Source organism: Bos indicus, chromosome 11 (assembly GCF_029378745.1).
Source record: "Bos indicus isolate NIAB-ARS_2022 breed Sahiwal x Tharparkar chromosome 11, NIAB-ARS_B.indTharparkar_mat_pri_1.0, whole genome shotgun sequence".
Taxonomy (NCBI): domain Eukaryota; kingdom Metazoa; phylum Chordata; class Mammalia; order Artiodactyla; family Bovidae; genus Bos; species Bos indicus.
The window spans coordinates 74,196,408-74,221,096 of record NC_091770.1 but is presented as its reverse complement, the minus strand read 5'-3'; the positions used below and the strand labels follow the sequence as shown (position 1 = coordinate 74,221,096).

The 24,689-nt window shown below is 51.3% G+C and overlaps 1 protein-coding gene across 2 annotated transcripts in view; it reads right to left on the bottom strand.

Annotated features, from left to right (window-relative positions):
* The window catches only part of ADCY3 (adenylate cyclase 3), an 84,068-nt gene that overhangs the window by 11,846 nt on the left and 47,533 nt on the right, over positions 1 to 24,689 (bottom strand). For both annotated transcript variants that reach the window (XM_019970611.2, XM_070799038.1), the window contains 8 exons: positions 8,981 to 9,111; positions 8,483 to 8,594; positions 8,160 to 8,287; positions 6,884 to 7,042; positions 5,966 to 6,143; positions 2,359 to 2,487; positions 464 to 606; positions 187 to 348 (listed from right to left, as the gene is read on the bottom strand). In XM_019970611.2, the coding sequence (XP_019826170.2) occupies positions 187 to 348; positions 464 to 606; positions 2,359 to 2,487; positions 5,966 to 6,143; positions 6,884 to 7,042; positions 8,160 to 8,287; positions 8,483 to 8,594; positions 8,981 to 9,111 (1,142 nt within the window). The remainder of the gene's footprint in view (positions 1 to 186; positions 349 to 463; positions 607 to 2,358; positions 2,488 to 5,965; positions 6,144 to 6,883; positions 7,043 to 8,159; positions 8,288 to 8,482; positions 8,595 to 8,980; positions 9,112 to 24,689) is intronic.

The window sequence follows — 24,689 nt, the reverse complement described above, 5'->3', positions numbered from 1 at the left end:
GAAGGAAGGGGGTGCAGGGCGCAGTCCCAGCATTCCCTGGACTGCTCTGGGGATGCAGCACAAGGAACCAAGCCTGACGCCCTGAGTCAGGCTCCATCTGAGGCCTTCTCCCTTCAGGCCTCCAGCCTAGGTAGCTTGTCCCCTTCCGCCCTCCCGACTGTCGGGCCTGCCCTGCCCGCCCCTTACCAGGGGTCAATGAGGATCTCCACCACAGCCGTGCAGAGTAGGACAACGCAGGAGCAGCTGAAGGCAGCCCCGCTCTGCTTCTCCTTCTCCACCGAGTAGCGGGTTTCCATCTCGGGGTCCATGAACCGCATGGACAGGAGGAAGGTGTTTCTCTTCTTCACTCTGCAGTGCAAACAAGCCCCGTGAGACACATTTAAGAAGACTAAACTTCCTGGAGTGTGTGCCAGGGCCGCTCAAGGCTAAGACCAAGGGGCCGGGTGTCCACGGGGCCGCTTACACCTGGGCAGACTCCCGCTCTAGCAGCGCCTCGTTGAGTAGCTGGTTGAGCTCATGCTCGTCCTCGGAGGCGTCCACCACGCGATCAGCCAGGTCCTGAAGGCGCAGCCTCCGGCGAGGGTTGGGGAACGAGGGGTTGTCGGCCTGCAAGGCAGGGCAGCAGAGTTGGGGGGGCAGGTGGGGTGGAGTGGGGAGAGGTTGGGGAGATACACGGCAGTGTTGGGGGAAAGAGAAACAGAAGGGATCACAGAGCACCGCCCCATGGCTCTCAAAACCATCTCCTAGGGAAAGTCTTCCCAGTGGTCTCACGTGGCTCCATCCTGCTTGGGTCTGGACCCAAAGCCGCAGGCTTCCGGCTTTCCCTGAACTCACCCAGGCCCCAGGCCCCTAACAGGAGCTCTGCAGTGACCACCCACTAATGGTAGTGTGGGAAGCAGCCACCGGTCTCCTGAGCAGGAGACCTGGAGTCAGAGACTGCTGCTGGGCAGCGCGGTGCCAGCACCTCCTGCTATGAGGACGGGGGTGTCATACAGCCGTATGCATTGGCATTCTAGGGGGTGGAAAAGACCCCCAGCCCTCGGGCTTAAGGGAGCTCTTAAAAGAGCTCAGATCTGGCTCATCTGAGGGGAGGAAGATCTGAGGGGGAAAGCAATGCAGAGAAACTAACAATCTTACTGCTAGTGGGGTGGTGGGGCTGGGGTGCCCCCTACCATTTTTATTCCTGGTCACAAAGGAAAAGCATCAGCTCCAGACACATGACTCCAGACCATGACTACACAGCCGTCAGTCCAAACGACAACTGGGACTGGGCTCGTTAGGGCTGTCTGGATGGGTCCAAGAGTCTATCCGGAAGCTAGAACCAAGATGCCCTGGGCTGGAGCTCAGGCATGCCTCAGGTCGAATCTGACCCGTATAATCCACACTCCTCCAGCCCCAATTTCTTCTCTGTAACACAACACGGATGCTCTTTTCCAGCACCAGGAACCTCTGTCCCTGAAGCGTATCTGAGAGCAATGAGACACTGGCTAATCGTGAGGACAGAAGAAATCACAGGCTGCTAATTAAGCCTTTGTGTCCTTGTTAGTGAATTACACTGCATTGGTATTCCACTTTCTATCAAGAAAATCACAACAAGGAAGAGTTACTGAGCATTGTGGTGCTCAGGAAAACCCAGTTTTTCTTCAGCCCCGTCCACCCTCTTGTCCTCCAGCACCTGGTCTGCAGGCACAGGGCAGCAGAGACCGGTGGTGAGGCTGACCAGCTCACGGCAGCCTCTGCAGGGCAGCAGAGACTGGCGGTGAGGCTGACCAGCTCACGGCAGCCTCTGCAGGGCAGCAGAGACCGGCAGTGAGGCTGACCAGCTCATGGCAGCCTCTACAGGGCCGAGACCCATCTCAGCACTTGCCTCTGTCAGTGGCTATACTGAGGAAGCTCTTCAGTAATGGACGGATCCTGGACAGGATCCTGAACTCCCAAAGTGGACCCTGGTCTCAGGGGGACAGCCTGTTGATTCCTTTGGAAACCCTCCATCTGAGCACAGCACTTGAGGGCTTTGGACCTAGCTAGATAGGTGGGCACAGCCCTGAAGGCCCACTTCCAAAACAGTCCAGTCCTGGAGCAGTGTCCACTGGTGTCCCCACTGCCCTCAGACCTACAGGGTTCGGGACATCAGAGCTGGACCAGGCCGTGGCAGTGGGCACATCTTCTGACCTTAGCCAACCCATCCCCAGTAACTGAAGAGGGGCCCGTGAGACCAGGTGGGGGGTGACCTGCCCCATGTTATGCAGTTCCAAGGATGGAGCCCAGCTAGGGGCCAGGACTGCCCTTCAGCTCAGGACTCTTCACCTTCTGCCTCCTCATCTCTGCCCACATCCCAGGGCTCAGCCCCACCCATACCTGGGCATCTTGCTCCTCGGGCTCCTCAGATACAGAGCCGCTGGTGTGAATGCTCCCGTTGGACTCCTTGGTCTCAATGAGGGCAGGGGAGCTGGGCTTTGAGGAAGGCGGCGCTCCGTTCAGCAGGGCCTGCAGCAGAAGGGAGGGGCCGTCAGGGCCCCCAGGCACTGCCAGCTGCCCACCCAGGCGAGGGGCTGGTCTACTCTCTGGTTTGGAATCTCCCCACTAGAGTTCAGAGGCCTCATAGCCTTAGAAATCTCACTATTCGTTTCCTCCTCCAGAACATCCATATTAGAATGCTGTAATTTTCTAGTATTAAATTTCTAGTATTAAAACTTTTCCAAGCAGAGAAAGATCCTATTGTTCCAACTCCTATTTCTAAGTAACTCGGGGACACAGAGCTTCACAGGGATCATTTTTGGGGTAGAGAGCCCTGTCAAACACCTTCCAAACATCTGAATAAATTCCATAAACCAGTTTACCCAGGGATTAGTACTTTTCCTTGACGGAATAAATGAGATCCTCTACACAGGAACACAGTCCACTCATTCATTTACTGAGTATTTATTGAGTAGCTACTGTGTGACAGGAACTGTTGTAACTTCTGGGGACACAGACACAATGTCCTGACCTGGGAGCCCACCTTCTAGTGAGGACAGGCAGACAGCCGTGAACAAAGAATAAATGATTACAGGAGGTCCGAGAGCAGGGCCTGGAGAGGCAGGGGAGGCACGGGACACAGGGGTTCCCGGGGAGGTGACTGTAAAGGGGAGGCTGGAGAGGAGTCACTGTGAGGATCACATTTCCGTAAACACATGAGAGAGCATGTTATGCAGCTCTCGGGTTTTGGGGAGCAGGAAGCCTGGAGTGGGCATGCACCCGGCGTGGGTGTGCAGCCAGAGTGGGCGTGCACCCGGAGGGTCTGAGCAGCAGCCAGGAGGCTGGCACTGCCCTAGTTGAGCGAGTGAGTGAAAGGGGTCGGGCGGTGAGGACCTCCTGGGAAGATGCTGAGCTGGGGGCGGGTGACATGATTCACCCAACATCCCTGCAGGATCACTCTGGTGGCTGTGAGCAGACAGGGCAGTGGGACGAGGGCAAGAGCAGGGTGACAAGTTGGGGGGACCACCGCGCTGACACAAGCATGAGACGACAGTGATGCAGATGGGACATGGCTGCCAGGGGTGAGAGAGAAAAGGGGGCCTAGAGGTACATCATGCAAGAAGGGGCTCGTGGAGTGTAGACGGGGGCAAGGGTGTCTTCAAAGGTTTGGGGCTGAGCAGTTATAAGAATGGAGTTGCCACTGATCGAGATTGGGAAGACCAAGGAAGAGTGGGTTCTAGGGTAAAGAGAGGTTTGGGAACTCAGCTTTGGACCAGTGGGCTTCCCAGGCGGCACAATGATGAAAAAAACCTGCCTGTCAATGCAGGAGACACAAGAAATGCAGGTTCAATCCCTGGGTTGGGAAGATCTCCTGGGGGAGGAAATGGCTCTACCCACTCCAATATTCTTGCCTAGAGAATCCCATGGACAGAGGAGCCTAGCAGGCTACAGTCCACGGGGTCGCAAAGAGTCAGACATCACTGAGCACGCATGCACACACACACACAGATGGAAATTCACACGTGACTGGAAGTTTAGTGCAGGGATGCCAGGGAGCTGAGATCGCAATCTGGGAGCTGTTGGTGACGGCATTCAGGACAACTAAATGAGACTGGCAACAAGGTCCATAGAGAGGGGAAACGTCTTTCCAACACTTGGGAAGGATTCATTGTGGTAACTCTTCTCACACTCTCCTCCTCATCACTCTGTTTAACTAAACCACGGGAGGAGGCCGCTGCAGATGGAATGGTGTCTGCCACGTGAGGCCCAGAGAAGCCCTGTCACCTCTGTCCCTGCTGCTCCCTGTCACCACTCACACATGGATCAAGGATCATCTCCTCTATTTTGTCCGTGCTTGACTGCTTCCAACTCACTCCCTGCTGAGCAGGTTTGGTGATCTGCTAGCTCGGCCTTCTCAGAGCACATCTGGAGCAGAAGTTCTAAACTACCATTGAGCTAATCACAAAGGCTTATGATAACTCTGCTAAGCTGTCAGCATAGTTAACACCCCCTGGGGGCTGACAGTTGCTGCAGCACCAGGTAGAGAAGACAACTAATGGATACGATCTACAGCAGGCCAGCATCTTCCGTTCTCCGAGGGAGATGGGCCACGGTGCTGGGCACGAAGCGGATGCCTGACACAGATCTGACAAGCATCATGTGACAGAGGGTTCATCTCATAAACAACAAAGTCTACAAATCAAAGGTGCAGAAAGTCCTCAAAGGTTAGATACGAATATGCCATTCACAGAAGAGAAGCCCCAGGCTGACAACCATGTGGAAAGTGTCCAGTCATACTAATAACTGAAGAAATGCGATTAAAACAGTGAGATACCCTGGCTTCATCTTTCAGATGAATAAAGAAAAAAATGAGTCAAGAACCAGCAAGGGCCCAGGGAGGGTGGCAGGAGGAGGGGACATGGATTAAACTTACATTGTACAGAACCTTTAACCCAGCTTTTCTACTTTGAGACATTTATATTTTTCAGGTAGGGGCATCTAAGAAACAGCTGAAAGTCAACTTTACAAAATACTGAAAACCTGGATTGCCTCAAAATGTCAGTACACGTTTTGAAGGGAACAGCGCCCATGATTCCATGAGGAATGGGTCGGCTCGTTTGTCTGGTTGGAGCACTCAGGAAGAAGTCTGACTCCCATCCATGGGATGCTGTCGCCTGTGCTTCCGTCCTGCATGGTGGCATCCGGGTCCCGGGGCCGAACAACTCAGACCCTACTCCTACTCACCCGGAGCCTCTGTGCCAGTGTTTCAAGCTACACATCCATGAACTCAACTTTTCTCTAATTGGAAAACTGAATAATGAAAAACAGCTTTATAAAGATAAGCCAAGACCCCACCTGTGACCCTCTCGGGGGTGTCAGGTGCCACAAACAACTCCTGGCTCACATGATGCACCATGCAAGGGTTGATTGAATAAGAAAACACAAGATTAGAGCAAACAGGAATGTGTGTGGCCGTCACAAAGATACATTCGACTGCTGCTCTGTGACTTCAAGGTGGTCCCTAGGACAAGCAAATTTGTGGGTAATTTTTTTTTAAGGAGTAACATTTTAAAATTTACTAAAAACTTTTTTTTGGCCAGAAACTGTAAATGTTCCATCACTTCACAAAGGTCACTGATTCCTCAAATGATTGTCAGTTAGCATCTTACAGAATTGCTTAGAAGAAGATTTTTAGTTTGTTCTAGGGAATATATTGAAATTTCGCGTGTAGCACTCATAAAATATGAAGACGCAAGAATTCTGTGACCAGGTCAAGGGTCATTTCCTGGGGCTCCACTTTCCACCCTGACATTTCCTAATTTTCTGCAGGATAGCTTTCTACTTTTTCTGAGTTCTTTAGAGCATTTTCTGTTGCTCAGACTTTACCCTTGGCACAAAATACCTTGTACTGCTCTTTACTCTAACACTGCACCTAGAGGACCTCTCACGGTTCTGCCAACTCTTCTACAATCTCATATCTAGGCCTGGGGGTGGGCGGAGGACTCACCGAGCCGTTGAGGCCATTTTGGGCAGCTGTCTTCTTCACCTCTGGCTTGGAAGCGATGATGAGGTAGGTCTCAATGCCCTTCTCTTCCAGGTAATCACAGCGACTGCCCCCCTCGCCCGGCTCCACGTCGAACTCTCCTTTCAGGCAGTCCATGGTGCTCTGGGAGATGTGCACACGCCTGGGTTCCGATGAGAGGGGCCCTGAGCACAGGCCAGGCAGCCCCCAGCCCACCCGCTGCCCCCGGGACACAGCAGTGCCCGGCGAGACCTGCCACTAGCTGGCTGTGTGGGCAGCCCCACATCTCCCCCTCTCTGAGCTTCAGTGGTCAGTCCGTGAGATGGTCTGTCCTCCCAGGCAGGTGAGGATATCAGATGAGATAAGGAACTGAAGTCTGCTCTGAACACGAAGGTCATAAAGTCTGATTAGTATCCACCCGGTGTGAGTTTCAGCTGTACCACCAGCTGTCAGGGGGTAGTAACCCATGTCTAGGGAGCCACTTTAGGGAGAGAATTGTGACTGCGTCCGAGGGAAGCTGCTGGACCCAGGCTGGGAAGGTTTGGCCACATCCCTGTCCATCCTGAGGACAGGGCCTGCCCAGAAGACCCTGACTGAGTCTGTAAAGAGCTCAGTGAGATGTGCAGGTGCTTCAGGGCCTGTCAGGAGACTCTCCCAGCTAAAAACGCCCTCCACTGAGACCTGCGCCCTGCTGGAGCTATGGGGACCTGGGAGCCCGGCAGCCCCACGGCAAGTAAAGGGGAGGTAGGACAGACTCCTGCAGAGCCCAGGAGGAGGAGCTGCTCCCAGGTGCGGAGGCCTGGTTCTCCAAGGTCCCTCGTCCCTTGTCCGAGGGATGGCTGGGATGGTCCACTCCCTCAGCCCCTATGCCCGTCCCCACCCTGGGAAGGAACACGCGCTCACCCAGGGATGCCGCCAGCCTCCATCTTGTTGGCCACGGTGACGTCGGTGGACCACACGTCGTACTGCCAGCGTTTCTGGCCAAGGACGCCCCCCAGCACGGTGCCCGTGTGCACCCCCACGCGCATGTCCACCCCGGTCTTGGTCTTCTCCCGCACATACCTGCCAGGTACCCACACAAAGGAGGGTGGGTTGAGCCTGCGCCCAGCCAGGCAGCCAACCCCTCTGCAGCCGCTACCAGCTGCCCCCCCTGCTTTCTGCCCACGTCTGAGTCACGCACTGCTGGGGTTACAGCAGGCAGCGGCGTGAGCCCACATTCAACAACATGTGTATGATTTGGGGGGAGACAGGGGGCCGGAAACAGCAGAGACCCTCTGCCCCCGAGGGACCTCCGACTGCTCTCATCCGATCACTCGTCTGTGCCGCTGACGTCACCGAGCGCCTACTATGTGCAGGCCCTGTGCTGGTGTGTGTGCGTGGAGGGGACCAGCCCCGGCCTGAGACCTCCAAGAGGAGACAGACGTGAATTTCAGAATTTTGCCCAACCGTGATGGGAGTGGAGGTGAATCTCTAAATCCTGAACCACGGTCCCCAGGGAAAGGCAGTCCCGGCTTCTCTCCAGCCAGTCCTAGAGGAGGATGCTAACAATGGGAAACCACCCCCTTGGACACACGCCCAATTCCCAGACTCAGCAAGGTGCTTTGGGGGTGCTGATGCCACCCAGGGCCCCCCAGAGGCCTTGAGGGGACAGCCAGGAGCATCCCCCAGGGATGTCCAAGCTCAGGGCAGACACCGCAGCGGGAAAGATCCTGGGGACCCAGAGCTCACTGCCCTCAAGGCAGGAGCGGAGCTCTGAGCTCAGAGGCCAGGGTTCCAGGCCCGGCTCTGCTGCACATCAGTGGTCACTCCCCTGCTGCACTCGGATTTCCTGGTTGAAGAGACAGGCATGGGGATCTCTGAACTTATCTGTCCTGGGGGGTCATGATGAGGAAACACAGGGAGAAGAGATGGGGGGACACTTGGGAGGATAATAAAGAAAATGTGAAGTGGAGGCATTTCGTGATGAGGGCACCTCCCAGCAGAACAAACAGCATGGCCTGAGGCTGGAAAAGCCTCCGTCAGGGGCTGCACCCACGTCACACCCCGACGGACCTTCCTCGGGGGCCTGGGCTGCACAGGGCTCATCAAAACAGGCCAGCTCGGAAGGTGTGCTTCCCCAAGGGGCCGGGACCCATATTCTGGGAGCCCCCCCATCTCCCGCCAGCGGCGCCCCACTTACGAGATGGCCTCCACCATGGCGAGCCCCATGAGGATGGAGCAGACGGCGTGGTCCTCCCGGTAGTCAGGCAGCCCACAGATGCAGTAGTAACAGTCGCCCAGGATCTTAATCCGCAGCTGGTGGTATTTCTGAAAGGGAGGGGTGTGGACTGGGGTCCTGAGGCCCCCCTCCTCAGCGAGGAGGGGTGAGAGGCAAAGATTGCTGGGGAAGGCTGGGTGGGAGGAAGTCGTGGGAGACAGGGAGGATGGGGAGGGGAGGCCCAGGCCACGTCGGTGCCCCCTGCCCCGCACCGTGGAAAGCCAGCCGAGGGGCAGGGTACTTACAGCCGCCAGCTTGTCGAAGCGGGCAAAGAGCTCATTAAGCAGCTTCACAAGCTCCTGGGCGCTGCAGGCTGAGGACAGCTGGGTGAAGCCCACGATATCAGCAAAGAGGATGCTGCAGGGGAGGAAGGCCCAGCGGTGAGGACGTGGATAGCAAGCCAGGCTCCGTGCTGCCCACCGCCAGCTCCCACTCCAGCTCCCAGGCAGCCAGGTCCTCGTCAGGCCCCAAAGTGGTGAGACCCTGGCACATCCAGGGCACATTCAGGGCTCTGGCCTCTAGCTTAGCTTGTTTGTGGTGTCTGTACAAAGACGGGCCTAGACCATATAGCGCATCTCAGCCCCCAACGTCCAGCAGCAAGGCAGCTCCTGCAGGGGCTGAGGTTCATACTGTGGGGAGGGAGTGCGTGTTTCTAGTCCCCAAGAAGACTCTCGAACTCCACAGTCCTCAGTTGGCCCCCCGAAGCCCCCATCCAGTGCTTGGAACCCAGGTGGCCGGCGCACCTGACGTTCTCATGGCGGTACATGTACATGGTGTTGAACTGCTGCTGGTCCTTCTGGCTCTCATCCTTCTTCATGTCCTTCAGCATCTCGTCGGCCACGTGCTTGGGCAGGATGGAGAGCATAAGGTTCTCCTGTGGGAGGGGAGAGGGTGAGCAGGGAGGGCAGGGCCGGTGTGGACACTCTGGGAAGAAATGCCCCAATCCTGGTGACAGACATGGGCCAGGAACCAGGTGACCTTCCATGGAGACCTGGCAGGGCAGACCCCACGCTGGGAAGCAGCTGGAGGCCAGGACAGGTCAGTTCCTGCCCTGAACAGGCTGAGTGTTGAGACCTGAGCGTCTTCAGAGCACTGATGGGGCTCAGAAACCCATGGAGAGACTGAGTGACTCGTTACCATGAAGCACTTAGAGTGGCGTCTGCACACAGCAGGTATGCCATATACCTTAGCTGCTCTTGTGTCGCTTGACGTGAAGTGTCACTAAGGCACCGAGACAGAAAGTGTCCAAGAAAGACAAGGTCTACACTTGTCCCGGGCTTCCAAGCTGACCACAGGCTGACAGATGACAAGCTCCAGGGGGTTTTCAGGTCAGCAGGAGACCTTCTGTCCCTCGGCCAGGCCCTGTGAGCTCTGTCTGGTCCAGGCATCATGATGAGGGGACACAAAGAAGGATCCTGCCTGCCATGCTCGTCTCAGCCTTTTTCTCCCCCTGACATATGCATGCGGGGTGCACAGTAATACAAGGAATCAGCAGGTGTGTGAGGGGCTGGGGAGGACATGCCAGGCTGGGAAGGGTGGAGAGGGCCCACAGGACACCAAGGATCGAGAAAGTCCAGAGTGCTGCTGCCTGGCTACTGCAAACTCTGCAGCCCCTGCCCACACGGTCAGGCCTCCCCCCCACCCTCGGACTCTGCCCCAAACTCTGTCCTCCAAAAAAAGACTCTCTGGGCTCCCTGGGAGCCTTGGGGACATCAGGATACAATCTAGTCCTGTGCGGTGGCCGCTCCTAGCACAGCCTGGGCTCTAGGACTGTCAACCAGGGCCAGACAAAGGCAGCAGCTGAAACACAAAGCTTTGCAGCTCTGATGCCCCAAACCCAGGTGCCTTGAAGACAACAGAGTGAGGAGGTCGGGGCTCATCTCTGGGGAGTGCCACGGGGGAAACTGTCACATTTTGCATCATATGCTTCTGTAGCTTTTTGCAAGAGAATAGATGAGTTCTGAAAGCAGATCATCATTCAACGTCAAATTGTAAAATAATAAGAAAGAGGCTGTGTTGTAAATTACGGCTACTGATCTTCGTGTGCCGTGTGAGGCAACCTCATGGTCGACCAGAAACGGTTAAGCAGGCAGAGTCTACTTTAAGGTAGAGTCTGATAAGGGGCCTCCCAACTGGCACTGGTGGTAAAGAACCTGCCTGCCAATGCAGGAGACGTAAGAGACGTGAGGTTGATCTCTGAGTCAGGAAGATCCCCTGGAGGAGAGCATGGCAACCCACTCCAGTATTCCTGCCTGGAGAATTCCATGGCAGGGCCTACCTTAAGTCACTCCGATAAAACAGGTCTTAAATAAGAAGTAGGCATAGTGTACACAGAAGAAGGGACAATTTGTTAGATGAGAAAAAATGCAGCAAAGGGACTTGACAGAAAAGAACATTCTAGAAGGTGGAGGGCAGGAGCAGGAAAGCGGCTGAGTGGGCAGTGAAGGAGGGGCTAGGCCCATGTCACAACCGCAGTTTTGTGCCGGCCAGGCTCTGCTCTCCTCCTCCTCCCACCACCTTCCACATCCAATTTCACATCCCCGGATGGCTCCCACAGTGCTCTGCTCTGTGGTCCCAAGGCCTCCTCCATGTGACCCACTTGCTTTCACGGCCCCGACTCCCCGACTTCCCTAGTGGCCCCTCCCAGTAGACAAGCTGGACACCATCTGCTTTTTTCTGCATGCCTTCCTGCCCTCTGCTCTCGTGTCACTCTTTCTAGAACACCCTTCCTCACTGACCTGCCACCTCCCCAGAGCCCCCAGCCCCTGGCCAGGTGTGTTCACCCTGCTCCTCACTTATACCCACTTTACCAGCATCTTTGCTGATGCTGATCTTGTTTGCCCTTACATTTCAGAGATTCTAAACCCATTCCTGGGTCCTGGCCTCTTTTAAGACTGTGTGATGCTAACGATGGATCTTTCTGATAAATCCTCACACACATAGAAGGTTCCTGACAGTCACTCTCAGAGTCCAGGTAAAACTCCAGCATTTCTTCCACGTCTCCTTGGAGGAGGGAGAAGCTGGGATCCAAGTGCACTTGCCAGGTGGGTCTCACAGAGGGCGCAGGCGTGGACAGGACAGGAGCCACCCAGGGCAGTCTCAGGGGCCCAGAGCAGAGAGATATGGCTTGGCCTCCCCAGCAGAGAGGCAGAGCCTCACCCTGCTCTTCCTAAGATAGCAGTTGCTATATGTTTTGAGAGTCATAAGAATGTTCCAAGCCTCTGACCCATTAATGGCTCCTCTGGGAATTTATCCAACAGAAATAATCCGAAAGAAATAAAAAGATTTATGTGCAAGAAGAACCTCACTGCAGCATCACTTACACTTGTAGAAAAAACTCTAAGCAGCCCAAATGTCCAGAAAATGGCTCATTAGATTGTGACACATCCTCTGGATGGAAGATTATGAAACTTTAAAAATGACCTTGATGAAAACTGTTACAAGGAAAGAAAGAGAAGCAAGACACAGAACTGTATTCTGTGAAGGTGACGCTGGATACACGTGCATCTTAATAACAGCAGAAGGATATATGCCAGACAGAAACGGGCGATTCAATGCAGGAGATCTAATTAGGAGAAAATTCCAGATGTTTTTCGAAACTGCTAAATGGTGTCATCTAGAGAAGGAGGTGGCAACCCACTCCAGTATTTTTGCCTGGAGAATTCCACAGACAGAGGAGCCTGGCAGGCTACGAGCCTACGGGGTTGCCAAGAGTCAGACACGACTGAGCAACTAACCCACCTCCATATGGCGTCATACTGCTGCGGCTTTTTTAAATTACGTTTTAAACTGGAAATAAACACAAAACTTCCTGTTGCCTCCAGCTGTGACCTGACCCCAGCTTGTCTATAGCTACCACGGTTTTCTTCGAAAAGGACAATCCCGGCAAGGCCACTGAGCTAGCTCCAGACTCCTGTGTCTGCTCGGGTCTAACCTGAGAAAGAAGACCGACGGCCAGGCACGAAACAAGCGGGAGACCACAGCCTCGCAGCAAAGGGAGGAGGGAGGAGGCGGTAGCCCTCCCTTAGGAGCCGTGAGACAGAAGCAGCTCTCTGGCCTGCCTTCTTTCTGCAGTTCTCAGAAGACAGCACCTTGCCTGGCAAATGGACGCTATTGACCAGTATCACAGCTGTCCCTCTTCTTCCCTAAAACCTTCCTGCGTACCCTGTATTTTCACAAACGTGTAAACAGCCTCCATTCTGCAGGTGCCCGAATCGAGGTGTGGAGGGTTAGTGATTTGTTCCAGTTCCTCGGGCCTCATGGAAGATCCAGAACTTGAACCCAGGGCTCTTTGACTGATGGAATCAGGGGCTTCTTCTTCTTACCCAAAGGATGCAGTTTTCTCACACTAACTCTCTCACCTGCATCAGACGTTGTTCTGCTATGAATGTGAAGTGCCCAAATCTTATCTAGTAAGGAGATCACCTGGGAGTGAGCCCACCAGAACATTCTGTGGGCCCCAGTCCCCATGGTGCTATGTGGGAGGGTGGGTCCTCTGTGGGCGCCTCAGCATGGTGGCCTGGGGCACACCAGACTGCAGCTGGACTCCTCCTGATGGTCAGCAGAGGAGGAGGAGGAGGGTGCTGCTGAAGTGGGTGCAGGAGAGGCCTGGGCTCAGTCCTGGGCAGGCCTCACCCCATCTTCCCCGTGGGCTGAGGGGAGGAGGATAAAGGGGCCAATGCTATGAGCTCGGCCTCAGCGACTGACAGTTGGCTCTGAATGTAACCAACAATGAGGGCCCTGGGATACTGGGTTACCCCAAAGTTGTGAGAGATATCAGCTCCAGCAGCTCCAGAGGGGCTCACTTAGAAGAGGTGCCAGCAGGACTCCCCTACAGAGCAGGTGCAGTGAGCTGCCACTGGACTGACCACAAAGGGCCCAAGGTGCCCGGTTACTTCTGGAAGTACTCGACACTGCCAGGAAGAGCAGCAACCTCTGGTGAGTCCTTGGGTGCCTAGGCTTTAGAAGGTCCCCTGGTTCAGCTAAGCCCACCTCATGAGACCCAAGTCTTCATGACCCCGAGTCTGGCCTGCAGATGGGGGCCTGAGGCTCACCCAGCCCAGGACCCTCAGCTGACTGGAGACCACACTGAAGTTTGTAAGCACCACTTTAGAAGCATTTGAGAAGGATCGGAAGGAAAGGAAACTGAGGGGAAAGGCACAGCCATGATTATGTAGTGAGGAGGGGCTTACTGGTATACCAAGAAAAAGATCGTGCTGCTTAGGTCACTGCTAGAGACCCTGGCCTCCAAGGCCATGCTCAAGCAGCAGGCAAAACCTTCAACCAAGACCTGAGGATTAGAAAGAACACTTAAAACCCAGAGGACAAGGCAGCAATGAGATTCAAGTCACCTCCAGAAACTTGGACTGTATGAACAAAGATGCAGAGGTCCAGCCCTCACCCAGGCTCCTCTAAGAAAGACAAAATCCACTCATGATCACAGTCCCAAAGAACTGGGAGTAGAACAGGAAGATGTGATCAGAGTTTATCAGGAACAAAGAGAAGGCACAGAGGGAGGGTGTTCAACAATTTGGATGATCTTTTCATTTAAGTTTTCTTCTCCTTTAACCCTTTTTAATTTTTTAAATTGGTTTTTTGTAACATTTTCAAAACCAAATTGAAACTATCACCTCCACATCTTTAAAACTCCTGGCATTTTGAATTCTAACACTCAGCATTCATTATCAGGTGAATTTCTATGATCCACTCCAGACCCCTTCCTATCATCTCTCCTTTTATAAAAAATGACGTGTGTGCAGAGGCCACTTTTCTCAGGACTGTGCCTTTCCAGGCTGGTGGTGTCCAGAAAAGTTCTGGCAAGAGCCTGCTGGACATTTGCCAGAAACAAGACTGTGGGAAAAGGACATTTCCGTGCCTTGAAGCTACTTTAAAAATCTGATGGTCTAGACGAAAAGTAGGGATCGAAGTTGGAGGTTGAAGACAGATGTGAAGATAATAGTGACTAACTACACAGCAGGCTTTGCTAAAGAGACAAATCATTTTAAAGGTTTAAAAATCGTATTGGAAGGAAGAAGAGTAGCTGAAGCGGGTAGAACAACAACAACAAAAAAATCACTGAGTTGGGGTCAAGCTTCTAAGGCTCCTGTGACCCAGGGCATACACTGCCCCTTTGGCCTTGATTGCTCATCTGTAAAATGGGTTCTCTCTTTCTCTGTTCAAAGTGGAAATGCTTCCAGAAAGAAAACTTCAGAAGACACATAGGATGTATTTATGGAATATCTGGATGGGACATCACAGGACAATTGGTTACTCCCTAGTGGTCTGGTATAATGTACAGGATGAAGTTCAAAGTGGGTAAATGTAATAACCAACTACAAGAGAATAGAACTGGGGAGGCACAGTGTATCAACACGGGGAAAGTCTAGCCATTTGAGATGCTATTAGATCTTAAATGAATCCACAGCGTAAAATGGTGCCTACACAAGTCCGTTGGCCCTTAAGAGATGTTAAGGTCCTGAAAGAGGAGGTGGTGGAGCTGCTGGGTCCTCCCCCCAACAAAGAAACAGATCACCTGGGCCGTGGTCAGCAAGTGACCGTGAGGTGAGGGTGCTGGCGTTGGGGCACCTGAGGGTGGGCGGGGGGTGGGATGGGGGACTGGGAATCAGCTCAGGAAAGGGAGGGTCCTGCAGCCTCACAGAGAATGAAAGTCCAAGGAAAGCTATTGTGTAGAAAAGGGATGCGCTTGCTCTGAAGGCCTCAAAGGGAAGACTGCAGCAAATAGACTATTGCTTCCAGCGGAGGCAGAATGTTCTAAAAGTCAAAGGAGTTCAAATAAAGAATGTGCTGCCACGAGAGGTGGTGATCTCTCATCCTCAGATGCCATGTGAGAAGGCTGCAAGAGGGGGCAACCACCAATGGAGGACTGGCCAGCAGATGGGGACTCAGGGACCCAGAGGCTGTGACGTGGTTCCACATGAAGAAAGAAGGTGGGTGAAGAGCCTCCCGTAGCCCCTGTCCAGCCCTCAAGCTTTGATGATCATCCTGAAAATACACAGCAACGAAAGGCAAGGCCCTGACCCTCTGGGCAAAGAACCAAACGAGGTCCAGAAAGAGAAAGAAAGTCTCTGGTAGGCCTTATGAGTAGAGCAGAAGTCTGACCCTGTGAGTCGAGGAGAAGGACCCAGGCCCACTCCAGGGGCTGGGGCTGGGTGAGCAGACCCAGGTGGGGTGGGGGTCCTAGTCCCTGGGAGAAGAGACCACAGTGACCCCAGGCAGGATGATTGGCCTCCTGAGCTGTGGTCTCCTCATCTGGTCACGTGCTGAGCTGCTCAGACGAGCCCTGGACAGAGCACTGTGAGCACAGCCTCGGCCAGGCTTGGGGAAGGGACAGACCAAGCCCCCTTCTCCTTAGTGGGACTCATGCCAGGTCTCACCTTCCTGCCGCCCTGGGATTGAGACAGAGGAGGGGGCCAGCACTGCTCCCAGGGGCCCCGAGTGGTTACAGCTGATACTCCGATGAGGCAGATTCACGAGTTAATTACAGCAGCGTGGCCACCAGGGACTGGGATAAATAAGCTTGGCTGATGAGAAGCTAAGTTTCTACAACATCCTCGTGGAAGGGACAGAGGGAGGGAGACGGGTTAACTGTGGTGAGACCGACAGTGCCCGGGTGGTTGGCGCGTGCGCGTGTGTGTAGTGTCTGTATGAAGTAAGTGTGTTAGTTCTGCTTATCTAGTGAAAGGATGTGTGTGTTCTTATGTGTACACACGCACACACACACACACATCACTACAATGAGCTGGGAGAAGACCCACAGCAGTCTGCAAACATGTCTGTTCTGGTCCTCATTTATCCACATTCTTGGAGTTTCCAGGCCACTTAGAAGCCAAAAGGTCACTAGCCCCCAGCGGGTGCCCATCTTGGTCTGACTACCTGAGCAGAGGAGGCAGAAGGAGAAGGAAATGCCGAGTAGGAACCTGGCCTGTTAGCCCGGGGAGGTCAGGGCCCAAATAGCACCTGACCTGACAAGAGGACATGAGACCACATCATGTAATCTGGACAGTCTGCCATTTGAGTGTGAACAGACAGCCACCATTTAGACCCAGGGGGCCCACACGTGCTGCCTCATCCCAAAGACAAGGTCATGACTGAGGTCAAAGAACAGTCACTGGTCGCCTAGGCAGACCCCTGAGCTACATGCTGTGAAGGCCAATGGTGAACAGTATTCCCAGGAACTCAGGGGAACAAGGCCGTCAAGTTGCATGCCGACTGGCTGGTCTCACAGGGCAGGAGTGCTTTGCTGTCTTCAGACAAAAGCTGGGAGAGAGCAGAGAACGGAGAGGCTGCATAACTCAAAACCCAGCGTATCTTTAAACAAGACCTTCTGGGGTGAGACAGGCTCCAAGCCAGCAGCCCAGGATCTCCCAGAAAGACGAACTCCACACCCAACCTCAGAGTTGAGAGAACAGCCCAGAAACCGTACAGACCGAGGGTCGGTCCCCACCCCTACCTTGCTAGAGGGGAGAGCGGGTGCGGAGCAGGTGGGGCTGACAGTCGCCTGTCTGGGTGCCTGTGCAGTCCCCAGAGACAGGCTACTGCGGGCCAAGGTGACCAGCATCTCAGGAGACAGCCCTTTGGGCCCAAAGATAGCCACCCACGTGGTATCTGGAGCCCTCACCGGACAGCCTGGCACAAAGCAGGTGCTCCTAAGAGGTTTGGTGAGTTAATGAGCTGCCAACCAGGAGCCACGGCTCAAGGGGCAAGGCATCACCCTCCAGAACAGCACTTTCTGCAGTCATGGAAATGTTTGGTAATCTCTGCTGTCCAACGCGTAGCCACGAGCCAGCCACACAGAACTCCTGAGCACATGAAATGTGGCTACTGCAGTGAGGAAGTGATTTTTAATTTAAAAATTTTAAATAATTTTAAACAGTCCCAATGACTGTACACCTCTAGAATGCTACAGCAGCAATTAAGTCCAGCTCACATGCCAACTCTGAGGGATGGAGAGCAGCTGCCCAGAGCACTGTGTTGAGAAGGATGCTGAGGTCACATCTGTGATCAGTGGAGAAGAGTGCTAAGACGCCTGCTGTGCAAGCACAGACCATCTGCTTTCGTCTTGGACCCAGAGCAAACTCACCGCCTCCAGGCTAAAATCCTTAGAGCCATCTCTGAGCCATCACTCTCCCATATCCCAGTCTACCCTCCAGTACCCTGCCTTCAAAACATATCCAGAATCTTCTGTTCTCCTCATCATTCCATCCTGGTCTGGGCCATTATCCTCTCTCACCAGAATTACTGCAAAGTTTCTAACTGGTCTCCCTGCTTCTACTGCTGTGTCCTCTCCACCAGCAGCCAGACTGATACATTTAAATCCTCCAAAGCAGGGTTCTCCTTAAGGGAAAAGCCAAGGTCTAACAGCCCCATCACCTCTCTGCCGCACCTCCCACCTCTCATCCCCTCAGCTCTGCTCCAGCTGCGCTGACTGCCTTGACGTTCTGTGAACATACCTCAGGGCCTTTGCACTTACTGCTCATTTCTCTGATCACTGCATGGCTCACACCCTCACTGCCTTCAGGTCTCTGCTCAAATCTCATCTTATTAGAAAGCCTTCTCTGGCCCATGACATTAAGCAGCAATCTAGACTCTGTTCTGTTCACAGCTGTATCTCCAGTGTCTAGAAGCATACTGAAAGTATCTGTGGGATGAATCCTATCTTTGAGACAGTCTGACAATCTTATCCTGTTCCCATTTCATAGACAAAGAAACGGGGGCTCAAAGGGCAGAAGTAATTGGCTCAAGGTCATGCAGCAGGTAAGTGCCCTGGCTCGGATGTGAATGCAAGTCTCACTCTGCACCCCATGCTGTCAGACCTTTCCATTTCCCAAGGCAGTCAGAAATAACAAGTTTTTATATAGAATGTCTACATTTTTAAGTACTGGAAAGTTGTGAAGCTCTGGGCAGGTCAAAGAAAACAGAAACCAACAGCGTGGATGTCGTCTGGGACTACTCGCCTGACCCTCCTAGTTAGTAACTCTCCCGAATAGATAGCCTCACCAGGATGGAGAAGGGGTGGGCCTATTCCCCAGAAGGGTTTTGTTGTGATGATTAAATAATTTAGTAAAAACTCAGCCTACGACTTAGCACAAGAAATTGTTAAAAAAAAAAAAAAAGCACAACTACCCCTATTACTAAACAAAACTTCATCCTTCTAGCCAGATAAAGGTGGGGATGCACCATAACCCTGACCACGCTGGATGCAGACTGTGGACTCTGTGGCTGTGTGCAGAGGAAAACAGTGCTGGGCTATGTGGCCAGGGCTCAGGACCTTCCAGAGCCTGGCAGGGACCCAGCTCAGCGGCCACACAGCCCAGACAGGGGGCTGTCCGCCAGCCTCATGGGCAGTGCCACCAGTGCCCATTCCCCTGCTCCCCCACCGGCAGGGGCCCTCCCTGGCCTTAGAACAACCTTTCCTCTGAGGGCTCCTTACTTGCATCATCTAACATGCATTTATTTTGCCAAATCCTGGAATGTTAGAATGAAGACCATGCTGTGAAATCCAAGAGGTGAGAGCTGGAACGGAGAGATGCACTAATTCTTACTTCATGTCATGGGAAATTCACCTTCTGGGTTTTCTCAAACCAAGAAGCCTTCAAGGCTAAACTAAAAACACACTTGCACGTGGTTCTGTGAAGCAGTTAAGGCAGCAGGGATCTCCGGAGGCTGATGCCAGGGGGTTTCCTCTGTGGTTCCTGTCAAGTAGGTGATGGGTTTGCCCCACCCACATCAGCTGCTTATATAACAGGACGTCATCATGTAAAAAGGGAGAGGCAGAGCTGCAGCGGACAGCAGGGTGCATCCTCCTCCTCCGCCCCCATCCCCTACTGGCTCCCCGGAGGCAGGTCCCCAGTCCCAACCTCACTGTTGCCAGGACAACAGTGGGCACTCTGAGGGCTGACACTGGAAGCCAACCCCTAGGCTGGGAGGCAGCGAGCTCCTCACCTCTCTGTCACTCTCACTCCCCTCTCCCCACCAACTGAGGCTGAGATCACTCTGGGCCTTATTCTCACAGCTAAAGGTCTCAAAGGGAACAGGGAGGCCGGCTTGGGCAGAGACATTCAGAAAAAGACAGGAGATGAGTCCCAAGCCTCTCTTGCCTGAGAAGTCTGACTTTCATGGTAAATGGGTAAGACTCCCCTTGGAGACCTGCTCAAGGACAGAAGGTCACCCACCCCAGCAAAGACTCCTGCTTGAAGAAGAAAGGCCATCCCTGGTCACAGGTGACCTGGGCTTTGGGCTGAAGTAGGAGGAGAGGCAGAAAGAAGCAACTGTTGTCTACACATCCCACTAGGAGCTGAGTGGGACGCCCCCAGTGCCCACCCACACTGAATTCCCCAGGACACCACGGAGCAATGAGATCTGGCCCTGGCCCTCACTGGGGACGGGTGATGATGACTGCTTTTCTGACCCTGGGCTCCCCTGCAGCTTCCTCCTCTGGGAGCGTGGGGACCAAGGGCAGTTCTCCTCCCCCAGTGAGGGCCTGGTTGGCTTCCTAACTGAACGTGATCTGAGGGGAAGTGCAGACCTGCCTGTCCCCATCCTCTCTACACCCTCCCCCACAGGCTCCTCCAACCACTTCCCAACCCTGGGAAGTGATTCTGAGGATGTGATTCCGAAAGGGTCATCATTCTGCAGTCCGTCCTTGGTGACAGGTGTGCTGGCTGGATTTCCTGGATGCCTGCAGTTGCCAGGTGGCAGCTGGGGCGCTTAGCAACCCTCAAGGTCCCCAACTAAACCCTGGAGCTATGGTCACATGAGAATAAAGAAAAACAACTCCACCCTGTGGTCCCACTGGATGGCCTGAAGTGTCAGATATGTGCTCAGCAATGCAACGAGAGGCCCTCGCCTGCCAGGGCATGCTCGCTCTTAGAGCCTCAAACCCACGAGGCCCCACTCTCCCGGCAGAGGAGGAGACAAGCCGAGTCACTGGAACCCAAGACTCTGTCCCATCTCCTCGTCACCCAGGGGCTCCCTTGTCTCAGCACAGCCTTTTTCACCTCAACAAAAAGGAAAAAGAAAAAAATCCCAGTAAACTTGAAAGCCTGTTCTAGCTGAGAGCCCAATTTAAAAATTGTATTTAAAAAAAAAGATATTTTTTAAAAGAAACCCCTGGATTATGGGAAGTTTCTCTACTTCTCTGTATCTTCAAAATGTATCCAACAACAATAATATTAGTGGTAGACAGTTCAGGGTCTACTATTTCAGTTCAGTTGGTCAGTCGTGTCGACTCTTTGTGACCCCATGGAATGCAGCATGCCAGGCTTCCCTGTCCATCACCAACTCCCGGAGCCTACTCAAACATGTCCATTGCCTCAGTGATGCCATCCAACCATCTCATACTCTGTCGTCCCCTTCTTCTCCTGCCTTCAATCTTGCCCAGCATCGGATCTTTTCCAATGAGTCGGTTCTTCACATCAGGTGGCCAAAGTATTAGCTAAGTATGCAAAGTATGCAAAGCTTCAGCTTCAGCATCAGTCCTTCCAATGAACATTCAGGACTGATTTCCTATAGGATTGACTGGTTGGATCTCCTTGTAGTCCAAGGGACTCTCAAGAATCTTCTCCTACACCACAGTTTAAAAGTATCAATTCTTTGGCGCTTAGCTTTCTTTATAGGCCAACTCTCACATTCATACATGACTACTGGAAAAACCATAGCTTTGACCAGACGGACTTTTGTTGGTAAAAGTCTCTGCTTTTTAATATGCTGTCTAGGTTGGTCATAGCTTTTCTTCCAAGGAGCAAGAGTCTTTTAACTTTATGGCTTAGCTCTGTGCTAAATAAACCCTTTACATTTAGCTTCCATAATAAGCATATGAGACAGCGAAAACTTGAATATCTGGTTCTAAACTGCTACATCTGAGAATAAGCTGTGACTTTTATAAGGGTTAACACTTGCAAAACACAGAAGGAGGAAAAAAGACTTGAAGGAATACGCCTCTATCGTATTTTTTCTTTGGACTTGTCTGTTTTGATCAAATATTGTACAATGTATACTGAAAAAGAAAAGAAACTCTTCCAACCTGTGTTCACCTGGCTGTGACTTGACTCAAATAAGAAAACAGTGGGCAACAGCTCACAGGATGCTACCACTGCCTTGGGGCCTGTTCCCTGCAGCTGGGGTTTCCAAACAGACATCTGTGGGGGGAGCTGCAGGAGTTCCAAAACAAAGAAGTCTTTTCTAGATAAACAAGGAAACCTTAAGTGCCTAAGTCCATTCTCATGCATTGCTGAGAGGAGGGTAAATTGTTTGAACTTCTGTGAGACAATTTGGTAATATTTATCAACATTAACTATGTCAGTATGTCAGCAAATTTGGAAAACTCGGCAGTGGCCACAGGACTGGAAAAGGTCAGTTTTCATTTCAATCCCAAAGAAGGGCAATGCCAAAGAATGTCAAACTACTGCACAACTGCACTCATCTCGCATGCTAACAAGATAATGCTCAAAATCCTTCACGCCAGGCTTCAGTAGTACAAGAACTTCCAGATGTACAAGCTGGATTTTAAAAAGGCAGAGGAACCAGAGATCAAATTGCCAACATCTCTTGAATGATACAGAGAAAGCAAGGGAATGCCAGAAAAATATCTACTTCTGCTTCACTGACTACGTTAAAGCCTTTGACTGTGTGGATCACAACAAACGGTGAAAAACTCTTCAAGAGATGGGAATACCAGACCACCTTATCTATCTCCTAAGAAACCTGTATGTGGGTCAAGAAGCAACAGTTAGAACTGGACATGGAACAATGGACTGGTTCAAAATTGGGAAAGGAGTACATCAAGGCTGTATATTGTCACCCTGCTTATTTAATTTATATATAGAGTACATCAATGTGAAATGCTAGGCTGGATGAATCACAAGCTGGGATCAAGATGACTGGGAGAAATATCAACAACCTCAGATATGCAGATGATACCACTCTAATGGCAGAAAGTGAAGAGGAAGTAAAGAACCTCTTGATGAAAGTGAAAAGAGAGTGAAGAAGTTTATTTAAAACTCAACATACAAAAAACTAAGATCCTCACATCCTGTCCTGTCGCTTAATGGCAAATAGAAGAGTGAAAAGTGGTAACAGTGATAGATTTTAGTTTCTTGGGCTCCAAAATCACTGTGGATAGTGACTGAAGCCATGAAATTAAAAGACGCTTACTCCTTGGAAGAAAAGCTGTGGCAAACCAAGACAGCATATTAAAAAGCAGAGATATCACTTTGCCAACAGAGGTCCATATAGTCAAAGCTATGTTTTTCCAGTAGTCATGTACGGATGTGAGAGTTGGATCATAAAGAAGGCTGAGCACTTAAGAATTGATGCTTTCAAATTGTAGTGCTGGAGAAGACTCTTGAGAGTCCCTTGGACTGCAAGGAGATCAAAGAAAATCCAGTCAATCCTAAAGAAAAATCCTGAATATTCACTGGAAGAACTGAGGCTGAAGCTCCAATCCTTTGGCTACCTGATGTGAAGAGCCAACTCATTGGAAAAGATGCTGGTGCTGGGAAACACTGAGGGCAGGAGAAGGGGGTGAGAAGATGAGATGCTTGGATAGCATCACCGACTCAATGGACATGAGTTTGAGCAAGCTCTGGGAGATAATGAAGGGAACAGGGAAGCTTGGTGTACTGCAGTCCATAGCGTCTCAAAGAGTTGGACAGGACTTCGTGAATGAACAACAACAGCAACAGCAACAAATCAACATTAAAAATGCACGTGCCTGGTTCCTCAGAATACTAAATACAGAACTACCATATAACCCGCGATTCCACTTGTGTTTATTCCCAAAGGCTTGGAAAGCTGGGACTCAAAGAGATACTTACACACCAACAGTGCACGGAGGCATCATTCACAAGGGCTGAAAGGTGGATCCCATCAACAGATGAATGGATAAACAAAGTGTGTTATATATATATACTGGAATATTATTCAACCTTAAAAAGGAATGAAATTCTGATACATGCTACAACACGGATGAACCCTGAAGACATTATTCGAAGTGAAATAAACTAGTTACCAAAGGACAAATATTGTAGGATTCTACTTATATGAGGGGGCTTCACAGTGGCTCAGTGGTAAAGAAGCCATCTGCAATGCAGAAGATGTGGGTTCAATCCCTGGGTTGGGAAGATTCCCCTGGAGAAGGAAATGGTAACTCATTCCAGGACTCTTGCCTGGGAAATCCCATGGACAGAGGAGCCTGGTGGGTTGCAGTCCATGGTGTCACAGAAGAGTCAGACATGACTTAGTGACTAAATAAAAACAATAATGTATATGAGGTACCTAGAACAGTCAATTTCATAAAGACAGAAAGTAGAATAGTGATTTCCAGGGGCCAGGGAAGGGGAGGATGAAAATTTAACATTTAATGGGTATAGAACTTCTGTGTGGAATAATGAAAAAGCTCTAGAGGCGAAGAGTGGTGATGGCTGTACAACATTGAGAATGTACTTAATGTCACTGAACTATAAACTTCAAAATGTTTAAGATGGTAAATTCTACCTTATGTATATTACAGTAAATATACATATATATACATATATATACATGTTCACACATATATGTATACACATATAATTTTTAAATGCACTGATCAAGCAATTCCACTTCTAGGTTTTTAGCTTTCAGATATATTTATACATATATAATATGGTATCCCTATAAAGATATCTATTATAGTAATGTTTGCAGTAGCATAGAACTGGAAATAACCTAAATGTCTACTTACAGGAGCCCTTTTAAATAAATGATGTTACCTCCACACAATGGAATTCAACACAGTCACAAAAAGCATGAGGCAATGCAATATGGACTTGGAACCCTCTCTAAGGGACTGGGTGAATAGAGAGTGCAGAAGAGTGAACATACCATCTGTGTGTGAAAAGTCTATACAGGCACACCTCAGAGATATTGTGGGTTCAGTTCTAGAACACTGCAATCACATGAATATTGCCATAAAGTGAGTACATGGATTTTTTGGTTTCTCAGTGCATATAAAAGTTATGTTCACACTATACTGAAGTCTATTAAGTGTACAACAGCATATCAAAAAAAATACTTCATTGCTAAAAATTTTTAACTGTCACCTGACTCTTCAACAAGTCATGATCTTTTTGCTGGTGAGGGCCTTACCTTGATGCTGATGGCTGCTAACTGATCAGGGTGGTAGCTGCTGAAGGTTGGGGTGACTGAGGCAATTTCTTAAAATAAGACAATGAAGTCTGCAGCATCAGTTGACTCTTTCATAAATGGTTTTTCCATAGCATGTAAAACTTTCAGAACTGGAGTCAATCCTCTCAAACTGGGCTTCTGTTTTATCAACTAAATTTATGTAATATCCTATTACTAAAGTCTTTGATGTCATTTCAACAATCTTCACAGCATCTTCACCAGGAGTAAAATCTATCAAGAAACCACCTTCTTTGCTCATCCATAAGAAGC